The sequence below is a fragment of the Asterias amurensis genome, chromosome 3 (genome assembly GCF_032118995.1).
Source record: "Asterias amurensis chromosome 3, ASM3211899v1".
NCBI lineage: Eukaryota > Metazoa > Echinodermata > Asteroidea > Forcipulatida > Asteriidae > Asterias > Asterias amurensis.
The window spans coordinates 12,595,259-12,612,770 of record NC_092650.1 but is presented as its reverse complement, the minus strand read 5'-3'; the positions used below and the strand labels follow the sequence as shown (position 1 = coordinate 12,612,770).

Here is a 17,512-nt window from a genome sequence, read left to right as displayed (position 1 = left end):
GTTTGTTTTTTTTTGGGGGGGGAGTAAATTCAACACAACTTTTGTTCAGTATGGCCCTCATAGCATAACACATTAGGCACATCCAAACAACCACCCCAACACCAGACCAGATGCTTGGCAATTCTTCTCCCAATGGAAGACTAAAATAAAGTTGACATAATAACACTGATACTAATTTCACACACCATAATTAATTGATTCATCTATTCACTTTTTATTTTCTACTCATCATTTGGTTTTAGCAAATTTATACAATCCTGCATCACTGATCACAACTTCAAAGGCAACAACAAAATTAATTAAGACTCCATGCAAAATGAAATTGCTTTTGGAAAAAGTCTTGCTCAGTACTCATAATCAAACATTGTTAATGTAAAATTTATCACATCTCAAATGTCAACTATTTAAATCACAAGAATGAAATATTAGTTAAACATACTGCTATTAAATTTTGGTGATTTCGGCTATGAAAGCTATTGTTTTGACATGAATTTACACTAATGTGCCTCAAAACTAAGTGATTTTCCTTGTTTTTTTACGGTCCAACCACTAGGCCACATAGTAAAAGTAAAACTACACAATTTTGAGGTATAAATGTGTGAATCATTTTAATTTTTATTTAAAACATCTTTCCAACCATTTATCTGATACAAACTGGCTTTTTGTTCAGCCCGAAGTGCAATATGTCCTTTTAGGTATGTGATTTATTTCAACATCAAAATAAATCATCAGGCTCAGTACTTTTATTTTTGTCAAATTCATCACATCTCAAAAATCACAATTTAAATCAAAATAATTAAATAATCATCAAAACCTTCTTTCAGAGTAACATTGCTTTTAGGTTTAGATCTTTAATTGGCTATGTATGAAAGCATTTTGTTATGACACAAATCTGGTTGGAAACTTGTTTTAAAAGTAGTGAATAATGATTGACATTAATTTGCCTCAAACTGTATAGTTTTCCTTTTACGTGTTAAACTAAAATGGTCATTTGTAGAGTCAAAAGATTGCTTCAACAAAATGGTGGACGGTGTCCAACCGTGTAAGTTCATAAAGTAAAAGTAAGGTATAAGTTTGTGAATAATGTGATTGTCATCTTTCCAAATAAATCCATTTTAAAACAGCTGCTGTTTTTAGCCCAGAGAACAAAATCCAAATGCAATGTGTCCCTTTAAGCATGTGAGTTTAATTCAACATTGAAAACAGGCTCATGACTGGTTATAAACAAATCTTGTTAAATTTCAACAATTTAAATCAACATTCATAATTTTTTATATCCTCAGACGCTTTCGCTATTGCTATTGGTGGAGAGCACGTCACGTGGTAGTGTATAAACCTTTGTTTATGACCAGTAAAAAGTGTTGAAACATGGGCGTGACATGGGAGCTTGCACCTGTTCTTAAAAGACAGTTTTTTCATTCCCGTTGGCCGAGAGCAACAGCTGAAACAGTTGTGCCGTTTTCACCGAAAAGGTATTTATGAATGGGAATCAAAGTGTGTTGAATTGGTTTTCAACTATTGGTTTTAAACCTGCCGAGGCCTGGTTCTTGATAATTTACCTTGTTTGTGTGGGTAAAATGATCAAGAACCAAGCCTCGTTGGGATTAAACCACTAGTTGAAAACCTCTTCACCACACATTGATTCCCTTATCAAAACATCACTTTTAGACTCTGCACTTTGGCCTATGAAAGCGTTTGTTATGACAAAAATCTAGTTGTAAATGTGTTTTAAAAGTGTAATTTACACCAATATGCCTTAAAAACTGTGTGGTTTTCCTTTCACTTTGTGAGCTAAGATTTTTCTGCAACAAATGGCAGACCGTGTTAGAGAGCAAAATGAACACACAGTTTCAAGATATAATTGTGTGACTCATTTTTTTTTTTTTTTAAATCAATTTCCAACCATATCCATTTCATAGCAAGCACTTTGACGCCAAAAATATTTAAGCATGCAGGTAATTCAACATTGAAAAGTCAGGCTCAGTATTTGTTAGTAAACCGTGTTATTTTAAAATTCATCATATCTCAAATGTCATCAATTTAAATCACAATATAATATTAATCAAAAACATTCTTTAGGGGAGACATTGCTGTTAGATTTACAATTTGAGTTATGGAAGTGTTCTAAAAAAAATTAAAAGTTCACAGATTTACAAATAACTTACAGGGTTTACAGAAGGTAATGCTGAAATACTTCTCTTGAAATATTATTCCATGAAATGCTTTACTTTTTGAGAAAACATTAAACCAAAACCAATGTAAATTTTTGATAGCGAGAATTACGGATTTATTTTAAACACATGTCATGACACGGCGAAACGTGCGGAAACAAGGGTGGGTTTTCCCGTTATTTTCTCCCGACTACGATGACGAATTGAGCCTAAATTTTCACAGGTTTGTTATTTTATATATAACTTGTGATACAAGAAGTGTGGGCCTTGGACAATACTGTTGACCGAAAGTGTCCAATGGCTTTAAGACCAAAGGCAAACCCATATGCAATGGGTTCCTCTAAGCATGTAATTCAACATTAAACAACCAGGCTCAGTACCTGTTTTCCATCATCTCATTCTCCTTTGTGCTTGCCTGCTCTGTCTTTTGTAGACCTGTAAAGAAAATAGCAACATTTTAGAGTTTCAAAACAGGTTTCGAAACTGATAGAAATATGTTTTAAATTTCAGATTCGCTAATTCCAAGTTCCTTGGCAACCAGTAACTATGAATAATGACATATGGTTTGTAACCCTGCTTCTCTGCATCCAGAAGTACAAATGAGCACCACTGTATGAGGTGTTTGTGTTAAAGTCACCGGACACTTTTGGTAACTGTCAAAGACCAGTCTTCTCACTTGGTGTATCTCAACATGTGCATTAAATAAAAACAAAAATGTGAAAATTTGAGCTCAACTATTGGTCGTCGAAGTTGCAAGATAATAATGAAAGAAAAAACACCCTATAATTGTCACACGAAGTTGTGTGCTTTAAGATCCTTGATTTTGAGACCTCAAAAATCTAATTCTGAGGTCTCTTAATCAATTTTGTGAAAAATTACTTCTTTCCCGAATACTATGTTTCTTCAGAGGGAGCTGGATCACCAGCGCCTCATTACTTGTTACCAATTAAGGTTTTATGCCACTATTAATTTTGAGTAATTACCAATAGTGTCCACTGCATTTAGGGTTACCCTGGCCCACTGCAAAACATAGAGGCAGCTCACCTGCTGCTTCAAGTTGTCTACTCTTTTCCCCCCTCAAATATCAATGCAAAACTGTTCAAGCTTTGCCGTTATAAGGAAATACAAGTCTAGTATTGACCCAATTCACCCGACATCATTATCACAATAAATCTTGGTTGGACCATTTAGAAGTCAGTTTCCCAATTTGTTACTTAGGGAACAACAGTGCGAGTACCCGGTCTTCACTGTGTAGTAATGACCGGGTTGGTGGCTGGCGCTGTTAACGGACGGAGCCGGAGGCGAGGTCCGTTAACAGCGCCAGCCACCAACCAAGGTCATTACCACGCAGTGAAGACCGGGTACGAACTTGATATAAATGATCCCTATTTTTTAATACAGAATAACAAAAACTTGACTTACCTTGTGTCTCTTGCAGGGCAGGATGATGGCAATTAAGGATTTCACTACAGTAAAGTTTGGCATGAAACGGCACTTTATGGGCTTGAGTCTCTTCTTCAGCAGCCATTGCAGATTCCACAAATCTCATGGTTGTTCTCAACGATTCCTGCAAGAACATGTGAAAACAAGAAATGGGGTTTGAACAAGGAAACTTGACGGGAGCAGGACTTGCAAAGTCCAGCACCAGTCATTATTTCTTTGTTCAACCAAACTTTTAAAGATCTGCCCTAATCAGTTTCTTTTGTGGTTTCTTACTTGATAAGTAAAATAAAGTGTACAAAACACGATGAAACAGGAATAAAATAGACCATGCAACCTGCTAGCAGATTTGATAATACAGATTTTATTTTATGATGTTACCATGATGTTAACAGAGGACCAAACCACTGTCCCACACTACAGAAGGATAAAACAGATCGAATAACTGCTTGATATAAATGATCCCTATCTACATTGAAAGATTTCATGCGCCTAAAAAAAATACAGGCGTTGCTTGCATTCAGCACTGAATTTCTAAGACCTACATTTCCAGTTGAGTTTATCATCAATAAACACCCAGGTATTGCATTCTGACACAACACCATAGCAATCTTTATTTGTATATGTGTTTGCTTCTCTTTTTTTCTATTTAGTTCAATGATTTCCTTATTATTTCGCCGCATTGAGAGGGTAAGGTAGTTGTCAATGCACCATGTAACAAAATTATTCACATTGTCCTTTAAGGGAAGGTACAAGTTTGGTAATTACTAAAAACAAATATTGACTTACAAACTGACTTGGTAACGAGCATTGGACAGCTGTTGATAATATAGACCATTGTAAGAAACAACTCCCTCTGAAGTAGCATAGATTTTGAAATAGAGGTAATTTCTCACTAAAATAATAAAAGACTTCTAGCTAGAAGTCTTTTATTCCTTTCTGAAAGCACACAAATTCGTTCAACAAGGGTGTTTTCTTTCATCATTTTCTCCCAACTCCGATGACCAATTGAGCTCAAATTTTCACCTGTTTGTTATTTTATGCATATGTTGAGATACACCAAGTGAGAACACTGGTCTGTAACAATTACCAATAGTGTACCTTCCCTTTAAAGGCAGTGGACACTATTGGTAATTACTCAAAATATTTGTTGGCATAAAACCTTACTTGGTGACGAGTAATGGGGAGAGGTTGACAATATAAAACATTGTGAGAAATGGCTCCCTCTGAAGTGATGAAGTTTTCGAGAAAGAAGTAATTTTTCCAGGAATTTGATTTCGAGACCTCAGATTTAGAATTTGAGGTCTCGAAATCAAGGATCTGAAAGCACACAACATCATGTGACAAGATTTTTTTAAATTTCATTATTATCTTGCAATTTCCATGACAAATTGAGCTCAAATTTTCACAGGTTTGTTATTTTAGGAATATGTTAAGATACACCAAGTGAGAAGACTGGTCTTTGACAATTACTAATAGTGTTCATTGTCTTTAAAGACCAGAACAATGCCAGAACAATAAAAAAAATTCAATCAATTCACATGACTATATAGATTTTAATCTTAAACAACAAAAACCTTATCATTTCGAATACCCATCCAGTGCTTTTCTGAAAGATTCGCAAAAAATTCTGTTGCGTAATTACTCATGTTATGTCATAGTTGGGAGCTCCATTTTGTATAGCCGATTTGTTGCAGCGTGGAGGTATATCAAAGAAAACTCCCACACACGACGTCAAAGCATCTTGTCATTTTGAGGCGCGCCGTCGATGGCAGAAGTGTTTATAGTTTCTCAAAACCTTCAAGTTTACACTTATCAACATTACATTTAAATGGTGAACAAACGTATTATTAACAAGTTAAAATAGTATTTCCGCTAAAAACATTTCCCTCAAGAAGCTTTCCGAAAGCACTGACTTAATTGCTTGAAACAAATCCAGCAAGAGAAGTATCATCGGCATATTTTACAGCAATACAAGATGATGTGCCTTTACATTTAAAATCATTGGAAATAAATATTAAATCCCTGTAGGGTACAAGTATTACACACGGTGCAACCAAAAAGCCGATCCCCTCCACTCCACTCTCCTCCTCAGCTCCTCACTTGAGATCCCGACAGACAGAGACACCCCACACATCCCCCTAATCATTCTCATCTCTGCTCGTTCCATCTTCTGAATGTGCCACACCCTTGTGGGCCATGTCTCGCAGCTGACACCATGCAGCTTTGGACACAGGTGGTGTATACCTGGCCCTTCATCTTCAGGGGCGGCCCCTTTTATGTAAAAAATGGGGCCAGCTCCCTGAACTTCTTCCATCCACTCCTCACACCGGATGTCAATGCTGCATCTGAATAGCTCCCTCGGCACCCATCATGTCATCAACGACTCAACCATCTCAAACATGTCAAGAACGTGATGCTAGCAGCCTAAAGACTACCTTTCACGCAACTCCATCACCTGTGAACCCATGTCCTACAAATTGTACACTGGACTGACTTTGCAGCTACACCCTTCCCACACACACCACACAGCCATGTACCAGACCTTGTCATTGGTTCACTGCTACTGTCAACTAACCATCACCATGGACTTCCCAGCCTATATCTTCAGACCCTTAGTTTGCAGACAAGCTCTCCATGCTGCAATCTTTGCCTGTAAGTACTCTTTTGTCTCTGCTTAATGATAGTTTAATACACTCCTTGCACATTTCCATAGCATTTGTCAAGCATCCGTTCCATTACCAAAACAGCAAACATTAGGCACAAAGATAAAAAATGAAGAGAAAACAAACAATCATCTTGGGTTGACCAAAGATTCGAGGGCATGATGATGCAGAGGGCTTAAGATGACAGTTTGTGGGTTTCTGATGGCTTAGAGACTGAATAAAAGATACCAAAAACTGGTTGGTGATTTTTCATTCAAAGTCTGGTATGGGGTTTCTGGATAGGTATCCACAAGTGTCAGTCGGTGCCTATAAGTGTTGTAAGTGAGTATAGGGTTAGAGTAACGTTTAGGGTAAGGGTTAAAAGGTTAGGGTGAGGATTAAGGTGAAGGGGAGAGTGAGGGTTAGGTTTATAGCTAGGGTAAGGCAGACACCTACCTAGAAAACCCATCACAGACATCAAATGCAACATCACTTACTTTAAAGAAAATTCACCTCAGTCAATCTAACATTTTTTTCAGTTTGACACAGTTTTTTTCTCTTCCCAACATACCCAAACAACGCCTACAAGTGGATCCCTTCATGACAGACTGCACAAGCCTCACTTCTCAACAAGTCCACAATCTTCTCATAACCTGTGTATTTTTATCAAGCTGGATCGCGGTTGGATCTCCTTCTAACCCTGGTCCTGGCGGATTTGCTCATAAATGTATGAACTCTGTTCCAACTGTCAACTGGATTCCATCGAGAATGTTGATCTTCGCCTCTGCTCTTCTATGTTGATGATTTCTTTGAGGTTTGACCCAGCTGCAAGGCAGTTCCTCCAACACCTAAAACCCAGCAGCCACTGATCAAATTCACCATGGAACAAGAGAAGAACAACACCATGTCTTTCCTAGATGTTCAAGTCACCAGAAAAGCAGATGGCACCCTCGTCCATAGTAGACTACACCAGAAGCAGACACAATGACTGGTTTCCATACAACCCTTCATTCCATTATCTACACTTCAAGTCTGCCATCCACAACACTTGAACCCACTGTGCCATCAACACCTAGATAACTTGTAGCACCACTTTACCACATCAAGACACCGCTGCAACTCCACCAATATGGAGCAGCATGCGAAGGAGGAAGCACTGCCGTCTAGAGTGTCCCTGATGGAACTGCCAACGCGCTCTTGTAGATTGGTAAAAACCCAGCTCTCGTTCCCATTACTGTGCAGCGTGCAGTGGAGGCAGCATTGCCGATTAGAGTGCCCTGGACTCGCCGACATGCTCCTCTTGACTGGTAAAAACCAATTTCCCATTCCCTTACTGTGCAGAGTGCAGTGGAGGCAGCACTGCCTCTTGAGCGCCCTGGACTCGCCGACACGCTCCTGTAGATTGGTGAAAAACCACCCGTCGTTCCCGTTCCCGTTACCGTCCGTCGACGGAAGGTGGCCTGGAGCCAGGGAAGTCACTTCCGCCACAACCCGGTATATCGCAGGGCGGACTCACGAAAGCCGCGACCCAACTGGGCCTGCTGCTGGCCCTGGGTAGGCGTGTGTGTATTTGCTGCTCCTTGGTTCCCACGAAACCCACCACTGGCGGGTCTCTGTGGCACTTTGTGTTTTTTTGCCTGGCTGGTGCGGAGGACCCGTCCCGTTAGGGGGAGCACATCAAGCCGGTTGCGTGCCCCTACTGACACAAGGAACAATGCATCTAGGACGTTCGCCCTATGGACCAAAGTCGCTAGGGTGGAGACTCTTGTAAATTGATCAAGGACGGCGCGCAGCCCGTTTTCCAGACAATGAAGAGCTGCTACCATCATATCAGCTGGGATCGCCGAATCCTTATCGCCTAGGTATCCGGACAAGAGAAGCAAGAAGGACGATGTGCGCATGTCGAAGCGAGACGCCGAGTCTATTTTCCTGATTACCTCCTCCATTTTCCCCTGCGCTAAAGGTCGGCTAAAGAAAGTTTAGGGGAGGTTGACCCCCTGTCCACGGCCAGTTTGTCTGACGCGCAGTCCGGTAGGACCGGGGTCGAAAAATATTTATTGAAACTTCCCAACTGAGGACCGATAATATGAATCAGCCCGCTTGGGGTAAGCAATCCAAGAAGAAGCTGACATAATGCCCTCTACATATATTCCCGCTCCTCTGAGCACGGCCTGTCCTCCTCTTAAACGATTGTCGTTCAATGAAGAGTCATCCGTTTTCTTGGCGGGAAGGTCCAGCACCCGGGCCATGTCCCTCTGGACAAGGCGCAGTTCAATCTCGGCAATTGAGAGCCATTGAACACTTGAACCCAACTTGTCCTCTTCCGGGGACCAGTTGCCCGACACGGGATGGTAAGCTTACGGGAGGGTCACACACTCAGTGACTGTTCATCCAATGGCAGGGCTGTGCATAAGTCGGCTGGAAATTGAGGCCGCTAAATTCTGGAATGCCATCAAGAATTTGTCCCGAAATAGCAGTTTGCTACCCCGTTGACGTTTCTTATGGGCGTCAGGTGAAGACCCGTCAGATGACCGCAAATGACGGTTCTTTCTGGGCTTCTGCCTCTTGTTCGATACCTGGTCATGGGACGAAGCCGAGGCCCTCTCAGAGGAAGCCACAGTTACAGGGATACCCGAGCAACGGGTGAAACCCGAAGACGAGGGTGGGCCCTGTGAGTGGGGTATTCCGGGGAATGCTAAATACCTGACTCTGCACCATCAATATCCTCTTCCCCATGGCTAGCGCCCCACAGCTTATGGCGTGTGTGAGTGCCGTCTGGGTTGGACAACCTAGTAAACGACCGCCACCGACCGACGTGGTCGGTGCGGGTCGGGTACCCTGAGCTGTATGGAGGGGGATGCCCTCGAGCTTCAGAGACCCACAGGCGGTGCTGGGAGAGCAGGCGATGCACTCAGGAACGGAGCCACTCTTTGCCCTGCCTCTCTTGGTCATTGCCCCAGTACCTTCGATTGGGTTGACCCACGCACGCTGACCGAAGAGGGGGAGCATCCCATCTTTGATCAGTGGGTCCACCGGCTGGCGCAGCCGACTGAGGCTGCAGGGCTGGTTGAAGGGCTGCAAAGCCAGGCGACAGAGTGTCGCGGGCCCAACCAGAGCTTTGACTGTCCCAGGGGAATGGTTTTAACCCCAGTATTGACAGTCGAAGCCCTCTGCAATTTATTTACATTACTCATAATTGGACACAGATTTATCACGTCCTTACCCACTCGCGGCTTAGAGATAAGAGGATGATTGCGTGGCAGGCATGTCGCGGGCGTGGTGGATAGGACGGTGGAGGGCGCTGATGTGTGTGTGTGAAAGTCTTAGCAGTATTGCCTCGCGGCATAGGGAATATGCAAATTAATAATTCAACTCTACCGGTAAGTAGAGTGAAGTAGACTTGAGTTGTTTTATTTAGCCAAGCAAATACTTCAAGACCACTATTGGCAAATAAGACCCATAAGCAGCATGTACTAAAGTTTATTTCACAATTATTGCCAGTAAAAGCGTAGTTGGTAGGCCTATAGAGAAATTATTTTTAGAAGTAAAATATTAGTAAAAGTAGGTACAGAGGAAATCCCATGGGGACCCATTGGTTTGCTCATAAAACTGTTTTTACTTCTTTTTTCTTTTGGTTATTTATTTATTTATTTACTTGTTTGTTTATTAATTTAGTAATTTAGTTGTTTATTTATTTATTTATTTATTCATTAATTTATTTATTTATTTATTTATTTATTTGTTTATTTATTTATTTATTTATTTATTTATTTATTTAGTTATTTATTTACTTATTTACTTTGATTATTTATTTATTTATTTATTTATTTATTTATTTATTTATTTATTTATTTATTTATTTATTTATTTATTTATTTATTTATTTATTTATTTATTTATTTATTTATTTATTTATTTATTTATTATTTATTTATTTATTTATTTATTTATTTATTTATTTATTTATTTGTTTATTTATTTATTTATCTATAAATATCTCTTCACATTCAATTATTTATTTATCTATAAATATCTCTTGATGGGCGGAAGGGAAATCAGGATTGTGTGTCTTGGGTTGACTAAAGAAACAAGGGCAGGAGGATGCATAAGTCTTTAAATGACAGTATATGGGTGTGCGATGGCTTCAGCCTGACGTAAGATCAGAGCTGCTTGGTGATTCTGCATCCAATGCCAGGGATAGAAGAGGCGGACAGGACCACAGTCCACAATCAACCACAACCCTAACACTGAACCTAACTCTAACCCTAACTCAAGTCCACATCCTGATCCTGCAAACCTTAAAAACACTAAGCTACCAAGACACAACCAAAGCAAACTAATGCCACCATCTAAGCTACACCTCAAGACCAATCAATCCATATCATGTCGGCCACCGTGGTCATATCCACCACAACTAGAACCATGAGGTGACTGACATTCTGTCAACCAACACTAACAGACGCCTACCAAGAAACCCTATTCCCACCACAAAAATGCAAGATCACCAGGCAAGCCATCATCACAACTATCTACTGTCATCCCAAGCCCTTTGCATCCTCCTACCCTTGTTTTTTTGGTTTCTTCGTCGTTATTCATCACCTTCTAATGATTTTGCTTTTTGTGGTTAAATGATAGTTTGGTTTTTTTGTAAAGCGCTTGGGAGCATTTTTAATGGATTTGGCGCTATATAAATGTGTTTAATTATTACTTATTATTACTACTATGAGTAAACTGCAGGGTTGCGATGGTATCTCGTCTATGCCTATTTTGTTAATATTTCACATTTTTAAAGTACCATTTCTATATTGATATACACGTTTCTAGTGGGTTTCATTCTGGTCTTCCTTACACACATGATCTTTGATACTGCGTTTTCCGTAGTAATTGCATGGTCCATTCTAAAAAACATCACTGAAATATACGCAAACAATGAAAATGGGCAATTCCTTTTGGAAGGACACAAAAAGTGATGCTGCATGACTTATGCAGAATCATTTACAAATTTCAACGCTGTTTTTGATAACATAAGAAGTAACATTTGGCACTGTGGTTACACAAAAAAGTGCCTTTGCATAGATTTACAAAATTGATGCAATCTGTACTGACCTGATTCCATTCTTCTTCTTGCAAGCTTGAGTGTGGATTCGACCTTGACACAAACATCGATAGTGCTTGATTTCCCATCAAACAAAAAGCCGTAAGGTCATGCATCTTGGTATAGTTCAACCACATCTGGAAACAAAGTTTGAGAACTTCAATAGAATGGGCAAGTTGTGATTTTAAATTTCTGTGATGAACAAACAGAGGCATAAGAATCACAATGAGAGATAAATATAAGCATGCACTCATAATGGTCTGTTCCACCAGGAGGACAACCTTAGCAAAGTAGGTGCCTGCCTCTGATCCCCAGGAAAAAAAGAAGATATTGGGTTTGATTTCCAGTACCAAATGTCCCTCTTTGTATGAGAGAAATGAAGCTTAGCAAGGTAAGTGCCTGCCTGTGACCCCCGGGGAAAAGGGAGCTTTGGAGCAAGATTTCCCTCTGTCCCTATTCTTATGAGGGTAACAAAGCATAGCACGGTAGGTGTCTGCCTATGCACGCAGCACAATGGATAAACTGGATAAAACATGTTAATAGCGAATGTAAGGAAAAACTGCCAAACATTTTGCTCAGAGCACTTTGATGCTACTTAGCAGCATCTACAAGTAGATATGACATTGCTGATGCAACAACTTATGATTAAAGGTTTGTTATTAACACCCTATTACTTTCTCTAAGATATTTCATACACAAGTATGTATTCTCTTGTTTCATCTGCACTCATGACTACCTAGACTTGTGCCTTTTTCAATTATTGTTTCATCTTTTACTAATGATTTTTTGTGATGATAATTCTTAGCAGTATTACCTGAGCGTCTCTTGTTGCTGGAAAACATCTGAGCAGAACACAACAGTTGAAGAAGTTTTTGAACATCTCATTCTCCTATGTGCTTTTCAGGCCATGTCTCTATCTGCAACTTGTCTTGTGTGTCTTGCAGGATGATGGCAATGATTCCACTACAGTAAAGCTTCATGATATCAAATGGCACTTTAGGGGCTTGAGTCTCTTAAGCAGCAATTGCATGAGGCCCCTATGCCTCCCTGCACATCTTCCTGCACATCTGTTGTCATATTCTGAATAATACCTGCAAGTGCATATAAATAAAAAGATATGGGGTTTGAACAAGGACAAATTTACAGACGCAGGACTTGGAAGTCCAGCTCCAGTCAATTAGCCTTGTTCAATCAACATTTTAAGATCTACCCAGTCATTTTCCTTTTTGGTTTCTAATGACACAGGAATAAAACAGACCATGCAACCTACTTTTAAGATGTTAAAACACAAACCAGTGTACTACACAGGTCATTGGAACGTACATTTTCTTTTGTTAAATCCCCAAAACTGTAAGTATTACTGCGACAAACGCTCTGCTATCGAACAGCTAAACAAATCCATAATCTAATTATCTTTTTGGCTTTTTAACTTTTAATTTTTAATAATCAAAATAGTTTTACAGTAAATTTTCAGATAATGGTTTAAATTAGGTAGTAGCTGGACTTGCCTATTTTATATATTTTGTTGTGGGTTTTAATTAGGATTTTATTTTTTTAATTATTACTATTATAAATCCACAACTAATAGGGCTTACATACACGCTATGCATTTGATCCATCAACAATTAAGCCTATATTTGCGGATGCCAGATCCAAAAAGAGAACTCTAGCACAAGACGCTGTATAATTTCAAGATGAGCGTAGGTTTTGTGCAGTAAGCTAATGACAGCATCTTCTACACCTAGTTTTGCTCAATAAGCAAACTGATATGGATTGATAATATCTTTGGTTTGTGACAAAAACATACATTTAATAATCTGCTCAAAACACTTCATTGGAATCGCCAAGGGCCATGGGTCAATGATTGTTCATAGCAACTGGTTTGGGCATTTGGGATATCAGAGTTGACCATAGAATATATCAATACCTTCAGACCAATATCCAAAGACCATTGATAAAGGGAGTGAAAAACTGGGGCAAATGTGTTACACCTTCTCTGGGATGAACATGGCTTTGCAGAAATTGATGTATGCCAAAATCACCCCTATAGCCTCATAAGCATGCCTTTAAAGACAGTGGACACTATTGGTAATTGTCAAAGACTAGTCTTCACAGTTGGTGTGTCTCAACATATGCATAAGATAACAGACCTGTCAAAATTTGAGCTCAATCGGTCGTTGAGTTTGCGAGATAATAATGAAAGAAAAAACACCCTTGTCATACGAAGTTGTGTGCTTTTTTATGCTTGATTTCGAGACCTCAAATTCTAAATTTGAGGTCTTGAAATCAAATTTGTGGAAAATTACTTCTTTCTCGAAAACTACGTCACTTCAGAGGGAGCTGTTTCTCACAATGTTTTATACCATCAACATGTCCCCATTACTCGTAATCAAGAAAGGTTTTACGATGATGGTTATTTTGAGTAATTACCAATAGTGTACACTGCCTTTCAGAGTAGCCATAGTTCTTACAAGTGGTTTAGATGGTTTAAATCATTGAACATACATTGGTAGCAGTTGAACAGTATTACAATCGGACGATAACAACCTGGCCTTAATCATCATGTCAGTTTTAAGGCCGGTGTTCGGTCTGTTTATGGTTGGCCTGCTTCCTCCCTATGGCCGTCCTCCACTTGGCCCTGTCCGTCTGGTCCCCTGCATTGACATCAAGCAGTTGTATGTCACTGGACATGGAGCTCTGCCACGTCTTGCGTTGTCTGCCAACAGGTGTGGCCCAACCCACAATTTACGTTGGTAAACCTCTTGACCCAGTTAGCATCCTCCTTTCTCTCCACATGATCGAACAACCTCAGCCTGTGCCTCCTCATACGGTGCCGATCCCCTCCACTCTGACTCTCCTCCTCGGCTCCTCACTTGACATCCTGTCAGACAGAGACACCCACACATCCCCCTAACCATTCTCATCTCTGCTCGTTCCATCTTCTGAATGTGCCACACCCTTGTGGGCCATGTCTCGCAGCTGACACCGTGCAGCTTTGGACACAGGTGGTGTATGTATACCTGGCCCTTCATCTTCAGGGACGGCCCCTTTATGTAAAAAATGGGGCCAGCTCCCTGAACTTCTTCCATCCACTCCTCGCGCCAGATGTCAATGGTGCATCTGAATAGCTCCCTCGGCACCCATCATGTCATCAAGGTAGCAGAATGACTCAACCATCTCAAACATGTCAAGAACATGATGCTAGCAGCTACATCACCTGTGAACCCATGTCCTAGAAATTGTACACTGGTGCAGCTACACCCTACCCACACACACCACACAGCCATGCACCAGAGCTCGTCATTGGTCCACTGCTGTGTCAACTAACCATCACCATGGTCTCCCCAGCCTATATCTTCAGACCCTTAGTTTCCAGACAAGCTCTCCAAACAAACAATCATCTTGGGTTGACCAAAGATCCGAGGGCAGAGTTATGCAGAGGGCTTAAGATGACAGTATGTGGGTTTCTGATTTTCTGATGGCTTAGAGACTGAATAAAAGATACAAAAAACTGGTTGGTGATTTTGCATTCAAAGTCTGGTATGGGGTTTCTCGGTAGGTATCCACAAGTGTCAGTCGGTGCCTGTAAGTGTTGTAAGTGAGTATAGGGTTAGAGTAACGTTTGGGGTTAAGGGTTAAAGGGTTAGGGTGAGGATTAAGGTGAAGGTGAGAGTGAGGGTTAGGTTTATAGCTAGGGTTAGGCAGACACCTACCTAGAAAACCCATCACAGACATGAAATGCAACACCACTTACTAAGAAAATTCACCTCAGTCAATCTAACATTTTTGTCAGTTTGACACAGTTTCTCTCTTCCCAACATACCCAAGTAAGAAGCATGTCTCATCACCAAACAACGCCTACAAGTGGATCCCTTCATGACAGACTGCACAAGCCTCACTTCTTAACAAGTCCAGATTCTTCTCATAACCAGTGTATTTTTATCAAGCTGTGTCGTTGGATCTCCTCTAACCCTGGTCCTGGCGGATTTGCTCATAAATGTATGAACTCTGTTCCAACTGTCAACTTGATTCCATCGGGAATGTTGATCTTCGCCTCTGCTCTTCTATGTTGATGATTCCTTTGAGGTTTGACCCAGCTGCAAGGCAGTTCCTCCAACACCTAAAAAACCAACAGCCACTGATCAAAGTCACCATGGAACAAGAGAAGAACAACACCATGTCTTTCCTAGATGTTCAAGTCACCAGAAAAGCAGATGGCACCCTCGTCCATACAGTAGACTACACCGGTAGCAAACACAATGACTGCTTTCCATACAACCCTTCATTCCATTATCTACACTTCAAGTCTGCCATCCACAACACTTGAACCCACTGTGCCATCAACACCTAGATAGCTTGTAGCACCACTTCACCACATCAAGACACCGCTGCAACTCCACCAATATAAAGCAGCATGCGGAGGAGGAAGCACTGCCGTCTAGAGTTTCCCTGATGGACCCGCCGACGCACTCCTGTAGATTGGTAAAAACCAAGCTCTCGTTCCCATTACTGTGCAGCGTGGCAGCATTGCCGTCTAGAGCGTCCCTTGACTCACCGACACGCTCCTGTAGATAGGTAAAAACCAATCTCCCATTCCCTTACTGTGCAGAGTGCAGCGGAGGCAGCACTGCCTCTTGAGCGCCCTGGACTCGTCGACACGCTGCTGTAGATTGGTGAAAACCCAGGTGTCGTTCCCGTTCCCTTTACTGTCCATCGCAACTAGGACGTTCGCCCTATGGGCCAAAGTCGCTAGGGTGGAGACTCTTGTAAATTGATCAAGGACGGTGCGCAGCCCATTATCCAGACAATGGAGGGCTGCCACCATCATATCAGCTGGGATCGCCGAATCCTTATCGCCGCCAGAATGAGGTATCCGGACAAGAGAAGCAAGAAGGACGATGTGCGCATGTCGAAGCGAGACGCCGATTCTATTTTCCTGATTACCTCCTCCATTTTCCCCCGCGCTAAAGGTCGGCTAAAGGAAGTTTTGGGGAGGTTGACCCCCTGTCCACGGCCAGTTTGTCTGACGCGGAGTCCAGTAGGACCAGGGCCGAAAAATATTTAACAAAATTCCTCGGCTGGGGACCGCTAATATGAATCAGCCTGCTTGGGGTAAGCAATCCAAGAAGAAACTGATATAATGCCCTCTACGCGATCAGTACATTAGCGGTCGAGTGGCATAGCCGGGAAAATATTCCCGCTCCTCGGAGCAGGGCCTGTCCTCCTCTTAAACGATTGCCGATCAACGAGAGTCATCCGTTTTCTCGGCGGGAAGGTCCAGCACCCGGGCCATGTCCCTCTGGACAAGGCGCAGTTCAATCTCGGCAATTGAGAGCCGTTGAACACTTGAGCCCAGCTTGTCCTCTTCCGGGGACCAGTTGCCCGACACGGGAGGGTCACACACTCAGTGACTGTTCATCCAACGGCAGGGATGTGCCTAAGTCATGTCACTCTACATCCCGATCACAGACAAAGGACCCCGTGCACCCGTGCGACACCACATACCACTCTGTTCCACAACACCCAATGCAACCTACTGTGCTGTGGTTGTGGGACGGTGGCTTGCAGGGGAGGCCAGTGCCCGACTGACTGTGCATGGCAGGCCTCCCAAATTTGAGCGCACCCAGCCATGACCGGAGTGGTCGGGCTGGGTGTACGGCCCTGGAATTTGGGTTAAGTCATGGACTTGACGCCGGCCGGATATTGAGGCCTCTAAATTCTGGAATGCCATCAAGAATTTGTCCCGAAATAGCAGTTTGCTACCCCGTTGATGTTTCCTATGGGCATCAGGTGAAGACCCGTCAGATGACCACAAATGACGGTTCTATCTGGGCTTCTGCCTCTTGTTCGATACCTGGTCATGGGACGAAGCCAAGGCCCTCTCAGAGGAAGCCACAGTAACAGGGACACCCGAGCAACGGGTGAAACCTGAAGACGAGGGCGGGCCCTGTGAGTGGGGTATTCCGGGGGAATGCTAGATACCTGACTCTGCACCATCAATATCCTCTTCCCCATGGCTAGCGCCCAACAGCTTATGGCGTGGGTGAGTGGCGTCTGGGTTGGATAACCTCGTAAAAGACCGTCACCGACCAACATGGTCGGTACGATTGGGTACCCTGAGCCGTATAAAGGGGGGATCCCTCGGGCTTCAGAGACCCACA

General features: G+C 41.9%; 1 protein-coding gene across 1 annotated transcript; it reads right to left on the bottom strand.

Annotated features, from left to right (window-relative positions):
* Positions 1 to 208: 208 nt before the first annotated feature.
* LOC139935026 (uncharacterized) lies at positions 209 to 12,333 on the bottom strand. Its single transcript, XM_071929477.1, has 4 exons — positions 12,166 to 12,333; positions 11,363 to 11,488; positions 3,594 to 3,738; positions 209 to 2,606 (listed from the first exon to the last, which is right to left on the bottom strand). Exons 1-4 carry the CDS (start codon positions 12,229 to 12,231, stop codon positions 2,545 to 2,547), a joined length of 399 nt encoding a protein of 132 aa, XP_071785578.1. The 5' UTR covers positions 12,232 to 12,333; the 3' UTR covers positions 209 to 2,544.
* Positions 12,334 to 17,512: the final 5,179 nt, after the last annotated feature.

Excerpts from the sequence above, each read along its gene's own strand:
- LOC139935026 (XM_071929477.1), bottom strand. The coding sequence starts at position 12,231 with ATGTTCAAAAACTTCTTCAACTGTTGTGTTCTGCTCAGATGTTTTCCA. Across the intron at positions 11,489-12,165 it reads CAGCAACAAGAGACGCTCAG|ATGTGGTTGAACTATACCAA; the intron begins GTAATACTGCTA and ends CTTTGTTTCCAG. Across the intron at positions 2,607-3,593 it reads TGCCCTGCAAGAGACACAAG|GTCTACAAAAGACAGAGCAG; the intron begins GTAAGTCAAGTT and ends TTTTCTTTACAG.